This window comes from Parasteatoda tepidariorum, chromosome 7 (assembly GCF_043381705.1).
Source record: "Parasteatoda tepidariorum isolate YZ-2023 chromosome 7, CAS_Ptep_4.0, whole genome shotgun sequence".
Taxonomy (NCBI): Eukaryota; Metazoa; Arthropoda; class Arachnida; order Araneae; family Theridiidae; genus Parasteatoda; species Parasteatoda tepidariorum.
Genome location: NC_092210.1, coordinates 77,898,629 through 77,921,390, shown reverse-complemented (window position 1 = coordinate 77,921,390; position 22,762 = coordinate 77,898,629). Strand labels below are relative to the sequence as shown.

General features: G+C 28.1%; 1 protein-coding gene across 6 annotated transcripts; it reads right to left on the bottom strand.

The window, feature by feature from the left end:
• Positions 1 to 253: 253 nt before the first annotated feature.
• LOC107447549 (TGF-beta-activated kinase 1 and MAP3K7-binding protein 1) lies at positions 254 to 22,762 on the bottom strand. Of its 6 annotated transcripts, XM_071183670.1 has the most exons (10): positions 22,380 to 22,762; positions 20,665 to 20,730; positions 20,429 to 20,521; positions 18,989 to 19,122; positions 16,584 to 16,821; positions 10,697 to 10,835; positions 7,194 to 7,422; positions 5,969 to 6,104; positions 5,107 to 5,277; positions 254 to 737 (listed from the first exon to the last, which is right to left on the bottom strand). In XM_071183670.1, exons 3-10 carry the CDS (start codon positions 20,519 to 20,521, stop codon positions 384 to 386), a joined length of 1,494 nt encoding a protein of 497 aa, XP_071039771.1. In that variant the 5' UTR covers positions 20,665 to 20,730; positions 22,380 to 22,762; the 3' UTR covers positions 254 to 383. The 6 variants fall into 6 exon arrangements, with proteins under 6 accessions (XP_071039771.1, XP_042901933.1, XP_042901930.1 ...); XM_043045999.2 differs by lacking the exon at positions 20,665 to 20,730 and having other exon boundaries at positions 22,376 to 22,762; XM_043045996.2 differs by lacking the exon at positions 20,665 to 20,730.

Here is a 22,762-nt window from a genome sequence, read left to right as displayed (position 1 = left end):
AAATGTACATTAAATAGGAATAGTAAGTTATGAAACAAAAGCCAAAAAAAAAAACATTTTTTTCTTTTTGTAAGAAAAACAATTTAGCCTGGTTAGCAAATCTGGCTAGCGCTACAATCGAAACACCTTAACAACCTTTAAGCACATTGATACTTTGTTTTAAAATGATTAATTTTAGTAAATTAGATGGCACTTTATCACAACATTTCTTTGTTTCTAAATTTAAATAAATATGAACAACTCATGTAAAATATCTATTTCTTATAAAAATTTATTCATAAATTACAATAAAATAGAAAGCTATAACATTGAATAATTTTAGAGACATCTTAGCATAATGATAATGGGTCGATATAAACAGTCACTATATTACAAATCATTCACTAACATTCAGGTTTTAACCAATCTTTTGGAACTAGGCCTCCTTCATAAGCCTTTGCAACAGCAGAATAGAAATCAGAGAAGTCAACGTAAGATTTGATTCGACCCTCCTCGTCCAAGGACATATCTGTTGCAGACTGAAACAAAACTTGTGGCCCGGCTGATTCGGACGTGCTCGTCAAAGAAGTGGCGTCATTCATGAAAAATGGTGTCTTTCCGTCAAGAAAAGAGCTGTCAATGGAGTTAATACCAGACAGTGTATTATTGTGCTCCGAAGTGTCACCTTCGACAACTTTGCTGGCAGATCCTATTGAAGTACTGTGAGCATTGGGAAGGGGACAATTGAAATTCCTTATCTATCAAAAATAGATGCAATAATAAGGTATATATATATATTAAATTAGTAGTTTTGTTAAGGTTGTTAAATAAAATACAATTATAAAAAAAATAGAAATTTATTAAGAGTAGGATTGGAGTCCAAGGAAGAATGATACATTCCATTTTTCCAAACCAATATATAATTAAAATTTGTAATGAAGTTCAAGACTACCTACTTTAATCAAATAATTTTAAAGTACGTTTTCAATAATTTTAAAACAAAAACATAATGAAAATGCAGCTTAACATTTTTGTACTACAGAAATTTAAGTGGTTGATCCCTAAATTCATTTAAAAATGTTATTCCCCTCATTTAAAAATCCTATGATATTACAGTATTTTTGATTGTTATCGGGATATTAAATAGATTGGGATTTAATTATTACTGGGATTATTTAATTATTATCGGATTGTTATCGGGATGTTAAATAGATTGGAGTTTAATTAATTGTGAAAATGTTGAATAGCACAATGTCTTTTTGCATAATTTGTGGCAAAAATCAACATGGCAAAGAAAAATATCACATTTCGGAAAAGGGAAAATTAAGCACTTTTNCGACAACTTTGCTGGCAGATCCTATTGAAGTACTGTGAGCATTGGGAAGGGGACAATTGAAATTTCTTATCTATCAAAAATAGATAAGGAATATATATATAATACAAAAATTATAAAAAATATTTTTGTATTAATAACAGCATTGAAACTCTTTCATTTTCATAAAATGTCGTTGGTAAAGAATAGGTGTAGAGATACTAATGAATTATAATTAGATTTATGTTTCAAAGGAGGAGATATTTTAAAATCTTTCCCTCTTTCACTTCCATATTAGGAAGTATTAAACGATTTTCGATGATGTGTGATTGTTAATGGACAATATAATACTACATATAATACAAGGAATGGACTTTTTGCCTCCCTTTGTTGTAGTATTTAATGCAGGAACGATAGCATGTCTTTTGAAGTATGACGTAGACCTGATAAGCTGTGCCGGAATTGTCCGAATGTTTGTCCACCCCCCTCCAGCTGGGAGAGTGGGTGAGATTTCTGTTTTCACCAGTTGTCAACTGAATAAAGCCTGATTAGAATTTAACGACTGATGACTTCTCTTCACTTGAACTAATATCAACCAAAAATAACAGGGGTGTAAACCTGTTATGATATATATATATTAAATGTGTAGTTTTGGATTAGGGTTGTTAAATAAAATACAATTATAAAAAAAATATTAATTTATTAATAGCAGGACTGGAGTCTAGGGAAGAATGATACATTACATCTTTCCAAACCCAATATATAATTAAAATTTGTAATGAAGCTCAAGATGACCTACTTTAATCAAATAATTTTAAAGTAGGTTTTAAATAACTTTGAAACAAAAACATAATGAGAATGCAGCTTAACATTTTTGAACTAAAGAAATTTAAGTGGTTGATCCTTACGATCATTTAAAAATGTTATTCCCCTAATTTAAAAATTTGATATTACAGTATTGTTGATTGGAATCTATAATTCTTTAAAATGAAATGAGATTGTGAAACTACTAAACTTCATATTACAAGATTTTTCACTGCATTTCCTGACAAAAATAAGAAAGTATATAATCCTTGAAATCATCATCATCAACATTTGCTTATGTTATATTGGTAATTGAGTTTTCTTTTCGTAGACTAATTTAATTTATAAAAGTTGAAACGATGAATCTTGTGGGTAAGATTATATGCATGAACCATGTCTACATCGAATCAGTAGACCGTCCTTACTATCCTTAAATTGAAACTATGGTATTTAGCTAGTGTTATTAATTAAAATAAAAAGATAAATTAAAATTACAAATCTTTTGATTCTTCAAAATAATTTTTTGAAAAATTACATTTGGTTTTCTTAAAAAATGGGATTTTCTAAATGCACACAAAAATTAGGAATATTAGGACAAAAAGCTAAAAATGAAGATAAACAAGGACAAAATATTTTGTATCGGGATAACTACAAAAACCCTGCAACTAATATTTTATTGAAGGAAGTAATCAATTTTTGGAAATGGATTCATATTTTGAATTAAAGAATAAGTTGAAAGATTCATAAATGTTAGTTTTTCTCTTCTTCCATTAACAAAATTTCTGGTATTCCTAATAAGTATAAGATTTGTTATCTTTTGTTTGTAAACTTGCTACTTGCAATTACTATTTAAATATGAATCCTTAAAAAGAAAAATGAAATTTATTTTAGTGTTATAGGTGTAGATAAACTTAAAAAAATATATAATAATTAAAATATACCAGGGTGTGTAGCCAAATTTTTCAACAAAAAATAAGCACTTTTCAAGCACTCAAAAAAGATTTTTAAGCACTTTGAAAAAGATCATAATTAGATAGGGTTGGCAAATTTTTGACAATTGATGGTTTTATCCGGTTTTATTTACAGCGACGAAGACGACGGCACAACACAAACGATGAAATTAACAGAGAAATGAAATTTTCTATCGCTAATAGAGAAAAAAAAAGTTGAGAATTTTTAGTTGGTCCCCGTAATCAGCAATAATTCGAGAGATTTTTCGATTCTATTACAGAGGGCGGAAAATGAAGTCTGAAATTGAGAATCTCTTGCAAAACGCAGCAGGGTTGCACATGAGAGTCAAAAATCCTTACCACTGAATCCTGCTCAGTATACGCAAGAGCAGACCTGCAAGTATTTCGTCAAACAAATGGTGTTTCCATACACTACAGACTGGCGGTAAGGCGAAATAGATTGGGGTTTAATTAATTGCGAAAACTTTGAGTAGGACAATGTCTTTTTGCATAATTTGTGGTGAAAATCAACATGGTAAAGAAAAATATCACATTTCGGAAAAGGGAAAATTAAGCACTTTTTAAAAACACCAATGGAAAAAAGCACCTTCAAGGGCTTTTAAAAACGAAAATCTAAAATAAGCACATTTAAGCGCTTTTTAAAAACGCTACACATCCTGTAAACATAGAATTTAAATTTTAAAAAAAAGATTCTGATTACATAAACAATTTTTCATTTTTCAAAAATATTAATCTTCTTAACCAGTTTTATAACAAATTTTTATGCTAAAGTAATACAGAAATTGGCTTAATGAAATAAGTGTCATAATATATGATATTAAAATAAGAGGCTATTTTCTAATGTTAGCCATCATTTTGTTCAAAAAAGTACCAGATCCTCATAGTTTTATATCAAGTCACATAAACCTACGTCATTAATAAATTATGGTGGAAGAAAGTTTTTTAATTCTCAAAGACAAATGACAAAACTGAAACAATATTCCAACCACAAAATATGTTTCAGAAAATAGAAGCTGTCCTATAAATATGATGCAGGGGTAAAACCGGTTAACAACCCCAGATGGTATTCTAACCATTACCATTTGAACATTAAAGAAAATTTTCTATGTTTATTTTTAAAATTGTAAAATAAAGTTGTGAATCTTTAAATCATACTTTTTTGCACAGCTGCAAAACTTTTCATAGAAACTAAAATTTGGAATAATAACTTTCTCTGAAATCAATTAAAGAAATACAGACTCTCAAAAAAAATCTAAAGAAAAAAGAACATGGTTTTTAATTTTTAAACTGTTGCGAGAGAGCAGATGGTTGCGCTAACCAAGGTTAAACAGATTCAATTTCTGTAACTGCAGTAGTAGTACTCTATTTACATCATACTAGTACTGCACTATTAGCTACAGGCAACAGTCTGAGAAACATCTCTGAGGATCATTCGATGGAATACCCTCCCAATTTCGATACTTTAATAGAGGAGAAAGTACCCTGCTTTGATAGCCTAACAACTTGGTTGTGAAGTCAAGCACTTCAGGGTAGAACAATTTAATGCCACTCGCCTTTGTTTCCTCTGCATACTGATCAAAGTAATCACCCACACAATCGCTGACTGGTGCCAGTCATGCTTAACTTGACTGATCTACTAGAAATTGTATCTTATGATTAGTCGACGGTGGGATTTCTATAACTAAAAAAACTTTATGAAAACTTAAGTTTAAATTGTTATAGGTTGCTTCAAACCTAAAAACTTATTATATACCAAACCTAACAGTTTCGTAATTTCTATCTTAAAATGAATGCCTGAATAAAACTCAAGATTTCAGAAAAGGCTATGAATCCCTAAAATTTGGTTCACAATTTTTCTCGCAGCTGCTACTTCAGAAATGCATCTGTGTTAAGAATTTTTCAACTTTCAATATTACAAGGTTCAGACATACAAAAATAATTATGTATGCTTTATCAGAAGATTATTTTAACATTAGTAATTAACTTGGCAAAATCTAATTCTTTCTTCACATAAAAAAATCAGAATTATAAAATACTCACCATTAGTGTGATATCATCTCTTTTTTGACAGCGTCTTGGATTGTGAGTATCCCTCAGAAAAGCATCATGGTGGATGCGGAGAACTTTATCCACAACAGCCTGTGCCACCCCATTTAGAGTAGACTGCTCAGAGAATTGCTCTAACACCATATTAACAAGCATTGCATTGACCTAAGCAGAAGAAACAGTAGTAATAAAAATTCAACACAAACATTAATCTAAAAATAATGTTTTTTTCAGGTTTATAAGGTAATCTAATTTAAAAAAGTTTAAAAATTAATTCCTAATTAATAAAGCTTTTCCCTTCAGAAGTTCTTTTTACTTTAACAGTTCAGGGTCAAAATTGAACTTTTCAATAAGCCTTCATCAGGCTAATCTTATCACTTATGTTCTTGGTTTTTCATGACTGAAACAACGTTCTCAACCATCAATCCATTTTTGATTTAATCTTTTCTTTCCCTGTGTGCCAGCTGGTCTGACATTAAAGAGTGTTTTTCTGGCTTGGTCTTTCTCTAGCCTGATAATGTGGCCAGGCCATTTTATTCATGTGATGACATTGGCAAAGTCAGTTATATTATATGAGCTATAAAGTACTAAGTTTAGTCCTAGCCAAACAGAAGTCAGTCAAAATTTTAACTGATGGAATATCATCAAATGGTTACAGATGGACCATATGAAAATTTTAAAAAATTTCTTGAAATTTTAAGAGATAGTAACAATTATTGGAAATCGTAATTTATCTACATGTACAACACAGAAATATTTTTACCTAAAAGGAATCAGTGACATATTAAAATGTCATAAGAGCATAAACGAAATGTAGTAGTTAAGAATTGTGTAGTTACCCAATTCATTGACTTACATTTAAGGATCCCGTTGCCTCTTCTAATGATCGATATAGACCATCAGACATTAAGAGAAGAAATTTGGATTTCTCATCCATTTTGATTCCTCCAACAATATCTGGTTCTGCAATAATAGGTTCATCTTGAGCATCACTAAAAGTAGTGAAATGAATAAATTCAAATACAATCAGTAAAATATAAAAAGTTATTTAAAGAGGTGATGAGAATTATAAACATTAAGTGGTACTTTTTTTGCTATCTTAATTACAAATGTTTAAGATATTTTCGTATGAAACGCTTTTCCAAGAATAGTAAGCCTATCCAGGAACATCCCAATATTCTCTGAAGCCCAAAACTGAACAGATTTCTCTAACTTAAATTGGATTACTTAAACATGAGAAATTATTAAGATATATATTAATTTATGTCAACATAAGTTATTCAAAACAATTATTTTTAATTTTTTTTTTAACCTTCAACTTTTTATTCCTTTCTCAACAGTGATATTTAGTTTAAGAAATGCTACTAAATTATCAAATATCAACGATTTTCTTCTTTTATTTCCTATACGAAACAAAGTAAATCAAAACCTACAAATCAAAGTATATTCCCTTCGATTGGAACAACATGTACATATTCTTTTAGCGTTTCACAAGTGTACACTTGCATTTGAAGGTATGTTAATTCAAATTAGAAGCAGGCAGCTTTGAAACCGACAGCATTTTTTTTAACAGGAGAAATTTACACACATGAAATTCCTGCTTTCATATTTATCGATCACTAGTAAGTATTATACACTAGCCAGAGAAGTTTATCATTATCATTAGGAATCTAAAGTAGCTTGCCAGACTTTCTACTTTCCTACTAGCCTTAATTTAAGATCATGCATAGAAAATTTCAAACTTAATTTTTTTTTAAATCTAATATTTTTATAGTAATCATAATAGTCTCTTCTTGTCTTTATTATTTAAAAATAAAAACTGTTTAAATGTAAAGAAATATGCAATGATATTACTAACTACTTTAAGCTTTTCATACATTTTTTAGTTAACCTGAACCCTTCCCCATCATATATTAATTCTTCTTCATCAGATGCCATGCTGCACAGTTTGAAAACCCTTGTAATTAATAATGAAGGTGAAATCAAAGCTTTTTTCCTCAATTATCTACTTTATAAGGCAACAGAGAACATTTAATTTCCCCTTAAAATGTAACATAACTAATTGACATAAATAATTTCACCTTAGATTATCAAATTCCTTGTATCCTCCTTTCACAGTGTAGTTCCCAATGCAACGAGTACAGTTTTGTAAACCAGATTTTTGTTGGTTTCTGATTTTCTCAACATCTAATCCCAGCTGAGATAACCTTAGCAGTTCGTCTTCATTACTAAATATATGATCTGGGCTCAACTGCACAATAGACGTTTTCATATTCTCATCTTCTTTACAGAGAAGCGCTCTGCTGTCTCCTAAAAACAATAATTTATTTATTTCTATTTATTTAAAACATGCAGCATTGCTGAGAATAATGATTAAATTGCAATTGCGAAACAATCTACTTTTTATTGAAAACCAGCTTTTTAAAAATTTTAAGAAAAGCTTTTTCTGCAAAATATACAGATGATGAAACATTTAAAGCTTTAAGTGTTTTATAAGGAGAAAATTATACGAAACAAAATTTTGTAATGCTATAGAAACGTCAATGAAATATTTTTTTCAGTTTTCAATAAAGAATCACGCCAGTTGTTTTTTTAATGTTAAATTTAAAAAAAAAAAAAACCTTGAATTTGGATTAAGCGAGCAATCAGATTTAACAAGCATTTTCTGTTATCTGAGTCCTTCATTATACATGAACCCTACAGTAATAACACAGGTAAACATACATGACAATACTTTTATTTCCGTTACTTGTAACAAAAGTAAAAGTACGTACTTATAGTAGTTTTTCCTTACTTTTTTTGGGAAAAACTATTTGTAATAAGAATGTCTAAAGAATTTTCTACTTTTTTTCTGAAATGTTATAAAAAATTTTCTCAAAAAGTTATTTTTAAAATTTTTTCTTTGAAATATTTGAATGTTTTCACCAGACAAATCTCTGGTTTCTTTTCGAACACTCTATGCTAAATGTCAAGGCCATTAAACATCTTCCTCCCCTTATTACAAAAGAGGCCTTTTATTGAAAGCAACTGCGTAACTCGGGAAGGGGGAACTTTGAAGCCTCTTTATTGGCAGGAAAATACAGCAATACTGGCAAGAAACCTGAATCCGAAAGTCACAAGGCGTCCCCCAAATCAATATCCAGTTGTCTCCAGATTTATCTTTGGATATGTTTGCTTATCTTCCAATCAATCAGTTGTGAAAATCGCTTTGAAAAAACATTTTCGGTATCTGCAGAGTAAATTTCACCCCAATTGTCAATTGGTTAGAAAGAAGAAAAAACACATCCCTCCATGGAGGATGCCAACCACGGTGATGAATCCGTGTAATAATAAAAAGGAGAGGATCTGCCTTGATTGACAACTAATTTACCAGTCAAACAATTTAAGATTGAATACACTCCTCTCTGCTCTAAAGAATAAAAACAGATGAAAGATACACATTTAAATATACATGTAGTATCTGTCTTTACACTTAGAAAAAAAAAAAAAATTGGATTTTTATTTTCTATTTGATCTTGAAAAGAAACAATGACTGTAAGTAATCATTTTCTACATATTTAAATAAATGCATGGAGTAGTACCCAATTTGTTAACATCCATCATATATGTTAAAATTTGTTACTACTAACTATGGTATGGCATCGATGGAAGGATCAAAGGAAAGCATTCGCATTCCCCCCTCCCTTAAAATCTAATAAATTAAAAATTTTATTTTGTAATTTTCCAATGTTACTTTTTTTAAATTTTATAGAAAAAAATTTTTGAGATAATAATTTTAAAATTTTTATTTTAAGACATAAAAATGTTTTTTTTAAAAATTTTTTTTTATTAAATTTAATGCCGTAAACAACTTACAGATTTGCGTTTTGTAAAAAATTTATTAACACAAAAACAATATTTGTTTTCAATTGTGTATAATTTAAAGTACTTATTACAATTTTAATTTATTTTTTACTATAAAGTTGAAATAAAATGGAAAAACTAAACTTTATACTAAAAACCTTTGGTTTAGCAGAATTGAACAAATTATAGAAATTTTATTTGAAAACTTAGAAGAACACCGATAAAAGTATTTTTTAAAATTAAAAAAAAAAAAAAAAACATTATTTTCAAAAGTATTTTTATTCATTTTTTTCTATTTGTATTTCCAGAGAAAAAAATTTCTGTGATTATCCTTGGTACATCATGAATGGTCTTTAATTTGGATGGAATTTAATCATTAATTCACTTAAAAACTGTATCCTATCAGGCATTTGTCTGCATGAAAAATCATTTTTAAATTTGGGAACTGATAAATCAAAAACAAATATTATAATTAAATATTTTCATGCATTTTAAAGTTTTATACATTTTAATTAAAATTTATTACATTTTAAATTAGAATTCAAATTTTCTTTAAATTTTTTTAAAGAAATTTAAGGTTACTTTGAATTTTTCAATTCCTTGAAATGTATTTTAAAATTGTTACTTTTTTGTTTTGTGCTTGTACTTTCTGCTCGTTACTTTTGCCTAAAGTATGTGAACTTTTACTCATAATTTTTTAAAAGTAACGTTCCCATGTATGCATGTAAAGGTTTCAGAGCCTGATAACTAGAAAACTAACACAACACATAACTTTAATTTTATTTCGTTAAGTTCTCAGTAAAAAAATTGTTTCACAAAATACAACCTTTTATAATTATTTTCTCTCAGAATCTTCTTCTCCGAGTTTCAAAATGAATATTTATGATGTTAAAAACAAATAAAAGAACCAATTTGTTTTCAATAATTCTTATAAAAGAATTTTATTTTATTCACAGTATATTATTGTTATTTTAAAAACTTTTTAGTTAAAGGACACTAATTCCATTCACAACTAAACAATTATTCTTTCACCAAACCAGGGTGGTAACACAACCAAACTTATTTTGATTTCAGCCAGAAGATGCAGTAAATATCTGTACCGTAATCCAAACACCCTAATCAAAAGATCTTTAATAATGAAAATATCTTGTTGCATATAAATGATGTATCTCTTGTTTTAAACTCGCAAATCTTAGCTTTCATCAGCACTTAAGGTTCTAAATATGTAAATTTAAATTTATAATTAGATTGTCTAACACTCTGAGCATTAATACCAACTTAAAGTTGCAGGCTTTCATAAATGAAAAAATAAAAAAAAATTCTCCCATGTTTTCTTAAATGAGAAAATAACATATAGCAGAAAACTTTTGGAATGATGGTATCAAATTCTGGGGGGCTTAAGCAAAGTTATAAATTTTAACAAGTTACTAAGTTTTGTAGTCAAATATGAAAGTAGTGAAAATTAAGACGACTATTAAGAGATTTCTGTTTCTTTTGTATTAAGAGATTTTTGTTTCTAGTTCACTTTGCAAATAAAATGTTCTTTTATTATATTTTGATGTAAATTTCTTTTTTCCATTAGTTTGATAAAAACTTTATCATGTGATAATTTTTATAGTCACTTTTATGTCAGTATGTCACTGTATTTTTATTATTATTATTTTCAGGTAAATTTCAATTTTGTACAGAATAAGTACAACTCTAAAATTTTTCAGAGAACTTTGAAAGCAATCTTACTTACCCACATTAGCAAGATACAACTTATTTTTCAATATCAAAGCAACAACAGCTGTTGTACCACTTTGTATTTCTTCTGTGACTGACTTCAATCTTTCAACCACTTCAGGAAATTGCTTCAAAGCTTCTATAGTACGTAATCCCTTAAACATTACACTTTGATAAATTATCGAAAGTAAGTTTATTAGGTTTTTAATATTAATAATGTATAATTAAAGGAGCAAGTGAATGACAGAAGAACATAGAATACTTAAAAAGGTTTGAATTATTGTTATACATAAAAGAGTTGAATCCGAGGGCATGGTTGTAGAAGCTAATTAAACGTAACATAATGCAATACCAACATAACAAAAATAATACCTCACTTAAAGTTCTTTAAACAATCATTTAAAAATGCTTCCCTCCCCTAATATGCTATCCTCTCTAACTTTCATTTCTTTTCTTCAAATAATAAAAGCATTCCCCTTCATTTACAAGACTAGGCACTGATTCCTTAAATTAAAAAAAAAAAAAAAAATTACCAAATTCACCATTATGACTTGCTTATTTACAGTGTTTTCAATTTCTAGAAAAAGTTTCTTATTTCTGGTGCATTCCTCTTTTGAAAAAGTTTCTTAAAAAAAACTCACAAAAGATTAACTTTAATTACATATATAGACCGTTTATTGGAAGATATATGATGCTTTTTAGATCTTATGACAATTGAATTAGAAAGAATTATTGGATTACATCTATACACACATAGAGAACTCGACAATTGTTGTCATTATACAGGGGTGATTTAAATTAAACTCATGTTACTTAGAGCCCCCGAGCTCATATTCTATAGAAAAGACCCAAATGAATATATGTTATTCAGCATACGTTATAGGGCCGAGGTGGAAAAACAAAAACACAACGAAAAATTTGGTATGAAAATTTTTTTAATAAATAAATATGGCAAAATTAGGCTAAATTGCTGTTTATAAAATCTAGAAGCTGCATTGCGATAAATGTACATTTAAAAAAAGGGAATATAACAGTATTGCTAAGCAAATAGATGAAAAAAATTCTCTGACTTTTCCAGGTTTTTCAAACATACTTTTTTAAAAATTCCACTCTAATATCGCAGTATGACAGTGCTGTGGTCAAAACATACAGCGAAACACAAAAAATTAATATTAATAATTTATGCATTATATTACATATTTTACTTCAATTAAAAAGTACACCCCAATACACTGAAAAAATGGTAGTAAAGACAAAAGAAATATATCATATAACAGAGAAAAAAAACTTCTGAGAAAATCTAAAATAGTTCTATCATTCATAATTGGTAAATTTGTTCTTACACATAATTAGGGGTCATTTTTATTGATGCTACATTTCATTAATTGATCCGGTTTTCATGAAGCCAACACAAGTGGAACTTTCACACCAAGAAAATGACACTGAGTAAAATTGAAATCGCTTACAATAAAACCTCAATAACATTTTACAAATGTGGGTAACCTCTAAGAACCACCAACCTCCATTATGCTATGGAACAGAGAGTGGTTGCTCCCGCAGGGTTTTACTGTATTAGAATTTGCTTCGACACAGGCAAGCAATATTTCCTTATCCAAGTTTCATTATTAGGAGTAAGCCTGGCCAAAACACTAACCAAAATGTACAAAATAAACTAATTAGTTATAGTAAAATTTCCATATTTCTTTAAAAGTATACATTCTAAGTTAATGAAAAATGATTTACTATTAATACATAATTATTTGCTTAATTGAATGATGGATGTAATGATAAAAACACCATAAAAAGTATTTGATATAATTTTTTTTTCTTCATGTAAATGTAATAAGCCAACACATTTAAGAAACATTATGGCTTACTTGAAGCTGTAACCTCAGATTTTCTTTTTCAGCCAGCAAATCATCAATAGATTCAAAAAATCCTTTCTCCACGGCTAAAAATGCTTGCTGCAAGACTTCACGGATCTCTTCATCCTTTTCTTTACCTTTCAGTTGACCCAAAAGAATTTCAGCAGGCATGCGTTGCATAGCGAAATCGGCTGCCTTTGTTCCAACATGGCCATCAAATACTCCATAGAAATATGTATTCTCATCATATCTGTAAAAAGGATTACAATTTTATTGGTTCTCAGACAATTTTTCAAAATTTTTTTTCTCACAGAAATAAAAATTAAAAGTCTTTTGTAAGTTCTATTTGACCCCTTCAGAATTGTGGATCATATATACATGATGACGGGATTCACCCTTTATGGCCTATGGTATCATATATGAAATGAGCCGGCAGATCATGATCACTTGGACATGATTTGAATTTGAACATTTTATTTCAACTTTTAAATAACACTAAATGGTGGTTGAAGTCTATTATAATTTTGAATAATGTCTCACAGGCATAGACCTTCAATATGCACTTTCAATTCCAAGTTTGTTTTTTTTATTTTGATCCTGGGTATTTAAATATATAAACTGCACTTGTTTGGCTCTTTTGAGAGGATTGGGCAGATGATTTACAACATTTTTGGGAATTTGTTTACATTTTGACAGACAAGGGAGGGGGGAGAATAGAATACTTATTGATTTATGTCGTTGTAGATTCCTCTTTTGCAGTTTTGGTTTTATTTTATGGTATTCTGTATGTTTTAAGACAGTTTTGTAATTGGTTTTCTTAATTATTGAGAAAATTTTATTTCAGTATATTCAGATACTATTAATGATAATAAAGTATAAATTTAATTGCAGTAATGATTTTATATAAGAATTTTTAATTGAAAGTAAGCTTGACAGAAAAAATCGCCTATTTGCATGCATATGTACACTCTAGAAGCGTACGAGTGTGGGGAAGTATTTCTTTCTCCTTTAGCTGGTCCTGAATAAGTTAAAGAATAAAAAGATTCATTTATTGTAACATAGATTGCATCTTCCATTTGGATTTCCTGAAATTATAGAATGATTTTTTTTTAAATCATACTGAATTCCACACATCTTCAGATTAAAACTAGAACATATTTCCATGTTACACTATCAAGAATTATATGAACAAACTTTTTACATTGATTGAAATGCGTCCTTTTAAACTTAGCTATCAAATTTTAAATTCTGTAGTTGTATGCAGTTTTAATACTTTTTCAAAGTCATTGTAATGCTATTGAAAAAGTTTTAAAAATACTTGTAACAATCCAATATGTATTTTTTCAACAAAGTCTTAAGGAAAGTATCATTTGTTTGAAATTGCAGTCCAAACCAATACATCTGAAACACTTTTTGTATTATCTCTCCACTTAAGTAACATCAACTTAATTTTTTGCATTTCTCATTCGAGTTTTCCTTTAAAGCTTAGTGATTCAATATTCTCAGTCTCTAATGATTTTTTTTTTAATGTACTGCACAAACTTTCTGTAAATCACTTCACAAAAATATTTTTCCGAGTTGTGTTACCAATTTTTTTAGTGTGTTCACCACTTTTTTAGTGAGTTACAGGTGTGTGTGTTCTAAAAATAAATACACAAATAAATCTTTACTACCAAGTCTAGGTTAATATTTCTATCATTTACACACATGAATGGATTTATATTCATTTGAATAAAAATTCTGTTATAACCAAAAAAAATTTTAATAATGAAAAATATTCCTATAACCAAAAATGGGAGGTCAAAATTCTACCATCAATCTTTTAGTTTTAGTAACCTATAATTAAGGGAATAAATATTTATAAATACATAATTATATGCAAAATCCATAATCTTCTTTATAGTTAATCATGCATATAAACATATAAAGGTTAAAGCAACAATCTTTAATTGTAAGAACATGCATGAAAATTTCTCTACCGATAATTTACACTCGGACAAAAACTATTTTTTTTCTTAAAATAAAAATTGAAGATTGCAATAAATTACTGGTTGTAATGGCATGATAAACATTTTTAACCCCAATATACCACACTTTTCAAAGAATAAATTGTCTTTCAAAAAATAATAATACATTCAAAAAATAATAATACAATCAAAACTTTTATATAATGAGAATAAAACTTATCAGAAACATACAGATTTTTTAAGTGAAAATTATTATTTTGAAGGATCTAAAATGTCTCAATTATGTCAGATTCAGACACTCAGTTTGTAGTATCATTGTAATTGATTAAAAATTTGCTTTTCAAGAAGTGTGAGTTAAGAGATTGACCTATACAATGAATTCATAAAAAATATCCCCATCTTGAAGTTTAAAGTAGAGGATTAACTAACACAACATATTGAACAACAAAATATGGTGTGTAAATAAGAAATTTATTTGCTATGAAAGATGTATAGCATAGATTCTATCTATAAGCTCAGTTTGAAGTTGAAATTTAAGAAAAAATTTGCCAGGATTTTTAAAACAGATAGTAAATTTAGTAAACTTACTTTTCAACGAAAACTAAAAGAATAGTAAACTAAATAAATCAGAGATAAAAGTTTAAAAAAACTACACAATCTACAATCCTCACCTAAAATGAAAACTCCTGTCTTCAAATGCATGTTCTTCCCATCTTAAGCCATCAGCTCTATATTTCTGGTTGATAGAAAAGCCAACACCAGATAATGGGCACACTGGAAGATCATCTGTCCAGCTATGGCATGGCTATAACAAATAAAACCATCAATTCAAATGTTCTATTCGTATAGAGTTAAAAAAATAAAAAATTGAATGATAATTGGCAATATTCAGTTAAGATATTAGAAAGGAAAAGTAAGTCTGACTCTGCAAAAATACATGGAAAAAGTTTTCTTTAATTACTTTAGTAATGTATCGTGATTGTCCTACATTAACCANATTATACAGGGGTGATTTAAATTAAACTCATGTTACTTAGAGCACCCTAGCTCATATTCTATTGAAAAGTTCCAAATGAATATTGTTGCCAAGGTGGAAAAAAAACCACAACGAAAAATTTGGCATGGAAATTCTTTTAATAACCAAATATGGCAAAACTAGGCTAAATTGCTGCTTAAAAAATCTAGAAGCTGCATTGCGATAAATGTACATTTAAAAAAAGGAAATATAACAGGGTTGCTATGCAAATATATGAAAAAAATTCTCTGCCTTTTCAAGGTTTTTCAAACATACTTTTTAAAAATTCCACTCTAATATCGCAGTATGACAGTGCTGTAGTCAAAACATACAGCGAAACACAAAAAATTAATATTAATAATTTATGCATTATATTACATATTTTATTTCAATTAAAAAATATAACACCACAATACACTGAAAAAATGATAGTAAATACAAAAGAAATATATCATATAACAGAGAAAAAAAACTTCTGAGAAAATCTAAAATAGTTCTATCATTCATAATTGGTAAATTTGTTTTTACACATAATTAGGGGTCATTTTTATTGACGCTACATTTTATTCATCGATCCGGTTTTCATGAAGCCAACACAAGTAGTACTTTCACACCAAGAAAATGACACTGAGTAAAATTAAAATCGCTTACAATAAGCCTTCGATAACATTTTGAAGTCAATGTGGGTAACCTCTAAGAGCAATCAACCTCCATTATGCTGTGGAACAGAGAAGGGTTCTTCCCGAAAGGTTTTATTGTATCAGAATTTGCTTCAACACAGGCAAGCAATATTTTACTATCCAAGTTTCATTATTATTACGAGTAAGCCTGGCCAAAAAACTAACCAAAATGTACAAAATAAACTAATTAGTTATAGTAAAATTTCAATATTTCTTTAAAAGAATACATTCAAAGTTAATGAAGAATGATTTATCATTATTTGCTTAATTGAATGATGGATGTAATGATAAAAACATCATAAAAAGTATTTGCTATAATTTTTTTTTCTAGTGTAAAAGTAATAAGCAAACACAATTACGAAATATTATGGCTTACTTGAAGTTGTAACCTCAGATTTTCTTTTTCAGCCAGCAAGTCATCGATAGATTCAAAAAATCCTTTCTCCACGGCTAAAAATGCTTGTTGCAAGACTTCATGGATCTCTTCATCTTTTTCTTTTCCTTTCAGTTGACCCAAAAGAATTTCAGCAGGCATGCGCTGCATAGCAAAATCGGCTGCCTTTGTTCCAACATGGCCATCAAATACTCCATAGAAATATGTATTCTCATCATATCTGTAAAAAGGATTACAATTTTATTGGTTCTCACACAATTTTTCAAAACATTTTTTCTCACAGAAATAAAATTTAAAAGTCTTTCATAAGTTCTATTTGACCCCTTCAGAATTGTGGATCAAATATACATGAAGATGGGATTCACCCTTTATGGCCTATGGTATCATATATGAAATGAGTCGGCAGATCATGATCACCTGGACATGATTTGAATTTGAACATTTTACTTCAACTTTTAAATAACACTAAATGGTGGTTGAAGTCAATTATAATTTTGAATGATGTCCCACAGGCATAGACCTTCAATATGCACTTTCAATTCCAAGTTTGTTTGTTTTTATTTTCATCCCGGGCATTTAAATATATAAACTGCATTTGTTTGTCTTTTTTGCGAGGATTATGCAGATGATTTACAACGTTTTTGGGAATTTGTTTACATTTTGACAGACAAGGGAGGTGGGAGGATAGAATGCCTATTGATTTATGTCGGTGTAGATTCATATTTTGCAGTTTTGGTTTTATTCAATGGCATTTTGTATGTTTTAAACCAGTTTTGTAATTGGTTTTCTTAATTAGTGAGAACATTTTATTTCAGTATATTTAGATATATTAATGATAACAAAGAATTGGAATTTCTGAAATTATAGAATGATTTTTTTAAATCATACTGAATTCCACACGTCTTCAGATAAAAACTAGATTATATTTCCATGCTACACTATGAAGAATTACATGAACAAACTTTCTATATTTATTGAAATGTGTCCTTTTAAATTTAGTTATCAAATTTTAAATTCTGTGGTCGTAAGCAGTTTTAAAACTTTTTCAAAGTCATTGTAATGTCTTTGAAAAAGTTTTAAAAATACTTGAAACCATCCAATATGGATTTTTTTAACAAAGTCTTAAGGAAATTATCATTTGTCTGAAATTGCAGTCCAAACCAATACATCTGAAACACTTTTTGTATTATCTCTCCACTAACAGTAACATCAACTTAATTTTTTGCACTTTTTATATGAGTTTTCCTTTAAAGCTTAGTTATTCAATATTCTCAGTCTCTAATGATTTTCTTTTTAAAAATGTACTGCACTAACTTTCTGTAAATCATTCCAAAAAAATATTTTTTCGAGTCGTGTTGCCAATTTTTTTAGTGTGTTTACCACTTAGTGTGTTGCAGGTGTGTGTGTTCTAAAAAGAAATACATAAATAAACCTTTACTACAAAGTCTAGGTTAATATTTCTATCATTTACACACAGGAATCGATTTATATTCATTTGAATAAAAATTCTGTTACAACCAAGCAAATTTTTAATAATGAAAAATATTCCTAATAACCAAAAATGTGAAGTCAAAATTCTACCATCAATCATTTAGTTTTAGTAACCTATAATTAAGAGAAAAAATATTTATAAAAAACATAATTATATGCAAAATCCATAATTTTCTTTATAGTTAATCATGCATATAAACATATAAAGGTTAAAGAAACAATCTTTAATTGTAAGAACATGCATGAAAGTTTGTCTACAGATAATTTACACTTGGACAAAAACTATTTTTTTTTCTTAAAATAAAAATAGAAGATTACAATAAATTACTGGTTGTAATAACAGAATAAACGTTTTTTAACCTCACTATACCACACTTTTCAAAGTATAAATTGTCTTTAAAAAAATACAATCAAAACTTTTATATAATGAAAATAAAACTTATCAGAAACATAGACAGATCTTTTAAGTTAACATTATTTTTTGAAAGGATCTAAAATGTCTCAATTATGTCAGATTCAGACACTCAGTTTGTAGTATCATTGTAATTGATTAAAAATTTGCTTTTCAAGAAGTGTGAGTTAAGAGATTGACCTATACACTGAATTCATAAAAAATATCCCCATCTTGAAGTTTAAAGTAGAGGATTAACTAACACAACACATTGAACAACAAAATATGGTGTGTAAATAAGAAATTTATTTGCTATGAAAGATGTATAGCATAGATTCTATCTATAAGCTCAGTTTGAAGTTGAAATTTAAGAAAAAATTTGCCAGGATTTTTAAAACAGATAGTAAATTTAGTAAACTTACTTTTCAACGAAAACTAAAAGAATAGTAAACTAAATAAATCAGAGATAAAAGTTTAAAAAAACTACACAATCTACAATCCTCACCTAAAATGAAAACTCCTGTCTTCAAATGCATGTTCTTCCCATCTTAAGCCATCAGCTCTATATTTCTGGTTGATAGAAAAGCCAACACCAGATAATGGGCACACTGGAAGATCATCTGTCCAGCTATGGCATGGCTATAACAAATAAAACCATCAATTCAAATGTTCTATTCGTATAGAGTTAAAAAAATAAAAAATTGAATGATAATTGGCAATATTCAGTTAAGATATTAGAAAGGAAAAGTAAGTCTGACTCTGCAAAAATACATGGAAAAAGTTTTCTTTAATTACTTTAGTAATGTATCGTGATTGTCCTACATTAACCAAGAAGTTTAGAGAAGCCAAGAAACTATTCTGAATAATGCAGGGTAAATAATTTTGTGGAGCTATTATACAGGTAGTACGAATGAAGATAACTTATTTCAATTCTTTTGCATATCTGCTTAAAAAAATTTTATTTGTTTNTTAAATTTTAGCCACGCCCTGAGAGCGAGTTATCGTGGAATGTCTGATTCCAAGGGAGTGTTCATGGTACGGTATTGAACATTCATGGAACCAAACTTTCCCAGTTTCACTTTCCAGCCGGGAATCTTCATTCCATTCCCGGTAGCTCATGGTAGGGCCCCTGGATGTAAAACAACTTGTACCAATTGCCAAAAATCTAGCATAACGTGTTCAACAATTTGTAAAAATTGTAATTGTACAATTTGTGAAAACTTGTGTATGAATGCTGATACTAATGAAGATGATGGTAGTATTCTACAAACAGTCTCTTGATAAGAGAAAAGAAAATGCAAATTAAAAATAATAATTTTTATTTTATTTACATATTTTTTTTTTATTTTTTAAGAGAAAGAATAGTTACTTTATTTTTAGCAAGTTAAAAAAAATGGAGCAAGTTTTACAATAGCTAGTGTAGGAAAATTTAAGAAAACAATTTATTATATTGGTACTCAATTTATACAAACATTTACAGATCTGGAACTTTCATTTTTACATCTTTTTTTTTTAAATAAGTGAAATTGTATTGTTTTTTAGAAACTGAACACTTATTTCAGTTCAGACTTTATTTTTATTTAAAAACTGCTGTTTACCTTGTACATAGAGAAGTTTAGGACACTACTGAAATTTATTTATAAAAACATAAAACTGGTGAAATTCATAAAACTGGTGAAAGCAAATAATTTTATTTTCTCCGGCTGATAAGGTACACAAATCAGACTATAAACTTGATGTGCAGTTATTCCATTATTGCATTCTTATAGAATTAAAGAAAATAATAATAATTATTTAAAGTGAAAGACAATAATAATTTTAAAACTGTAAAGTTAAAGAGGAAAAAATTATGAATAAATGAAAAAAGTTTTAGTTGGTATGGAAAGAAAAAAAAAGAGATTAATTAAAATTCAAACAATACCAAAAAATTCATTAATAATCTTACTTCTTGGAAATTGAGATGAACAGCTTTTCCACTCCTGGATAAATTTATTAGCTCAGCTTTGGTCGGCATAATTTTTTGGAGTGGAGTATTCATCTAAATATTAAAAACAAACTATGTTTCATATATAAAATAGTAGGATCTTAAGTTTTAACATCTGCAATTCAAGAGTTTTATCTAAAATCGAGATACATTAATAAATTGATTTTAAAAAAATGAATTAAAATCGAATATCTTACCTATTATTAAGTGCTAAATTTTATGCTTGCTAGATAATTGTTGAAATACCTGATTAACATTCATTACTGATAAATGAAATTAAATAAATTCACGATAAATTAAATATAATTTTCATGATAGTGGAATTTCATTCATGATAAGTGAAATTTAACAAAACCCAATAAGTTTAACAAAAACTTAAGTTAATACCTAAATGCAAACATAAAACTTTCAGAAAGAACTATATAAAGCTAAGCATGGGTGGCATATTTAAAATTAGTGATAAAACTTCCAGGTTGTTACTTCCAATTTATTTTTCCAAAACAACACACTGTCTAATATTCTTATTTTACTTTTTATAATATGACTTATGTTTTCATTCAGTAGTTCCAACCAATTTTAGCTAGAGACTGAAATTTAAAAACATGAAAACCCACACATTTTATTTGTAGTGATATTTTTTTTAAACCAATTTTTGGCTCTCTACATTTCAGAATTTATAAAATACAGAAAAATCTTATTATAGTACTAAAACTATATGCAAATCTGAATAATATAACTTTCTAGAATATCAAGCTTGTTCATACATCGTCCTGTAAACGTCACCGTCTAAGAATACATAGAGAGTTTCTAGTATTCCTCCCTGGTTTTAGAAGTTTGTTATTGTTTACACATAATTCCTCATTCCTACGATAAATTTCTAGCAAAAAATATTAAAAAAGCCTTCAAAATGACACAACTTTACTAGAAGGTTGACTAAAAAATGAAGTTTTACCTAGTAATAAATTCTCAGGAGAAGATTTTAGCATTGCAATCTGCGGCAGTATAGTTGCCAAGTCTTAAAAACTTCAGAGTTTTTAGAAAAAAAAAGCTTTGAAGCTTTAAGGGGAAAAAAGGATCAACGTGAATGGCATAACTTGTAACTACATTCGGAAAAACCATTACATGCATTAAAAAAAATTTTTTTTAGATCAATTTGGTGCCATTGTGGTTAAAGATGGGGCGATATATTAAAATACGAAACTATTCCTCCTTTGATTAAATTTTCAATTAAAAACTTAAATTTTCTTGGCTATTATTGAGTAAAATTTTTCAGTGGAAATTTTTACTAGTTTTAAAATATGCTGGAAATACTGTAGAAATAACTCCAGACTTGACAAGTACCCTGTACAGTTGGTATGATTTAATATACTGATTTTTTTTAAAGGAAAAACCTATATTAATTTAAATCACTAGATTTCTTTTTTAAATGGAAAACTAATGTCCCCCTCAAAAAAAATGAGCTACGTCTATGATATTATGACTGTGTATTTTAAATTAACTAGTAGCATTAAGTTAATTAGTATATAGATATATTAACTAACGAGATCAAATATAATTACTACAACCTAAGCATTTCAGCAATAATTTAAAAGTTACAATACAAATTAATCACTTTTTAAGGCCTTTTAAATATTATATTCCTTGTAACATTTCAATGTATCTCAAACAAAGCAAATAAAACTTTAATACCTCTCACACGCATTTATTACCTATAAAACAAAGAAAGCATACGAATAATAATAAAACAGTTGTCTAATTTCCCACTAAATCTGAATATCATAAACACTGTTTACAAATAATAATTAGGCGAAATTAATGACCCATACTTAAGAAATTCGTAGGAAACTCAAGACAAACATTATCAAAACGTATAAGTATAAATCGACAAAGAGTTTATAAGTAACATACTAACTCATTTCAACTTAAACGAGATGAAAGGTTATTAGCATTTTACGCAATTGTCTCGAAAAACAAACTTTAGTATTCTCAGTATTACTATATTGTATTTTCTAAAAAATTCGACCAGATACAAGATTCAATCTTCGGAGAATTCCACTTAGTTTTCGAATTTTTGATGTAGATTTATTTAAATATAATTCAAGTATTAACAAATACTAAAACATACGGAGAAAAAAAGTTTTCACATGAAAGTTCTGTTTTGTTTGGCAATTTATTTGTATCAATAGTTCATAATCAAAACCTTTTATTCGATATTTTCAGTTTCTGAACGTAAATAGAGTTTAGAACTGATAAAGACGGAACTCTCAATGAAACTTTTTCAACTATTACAGTTTG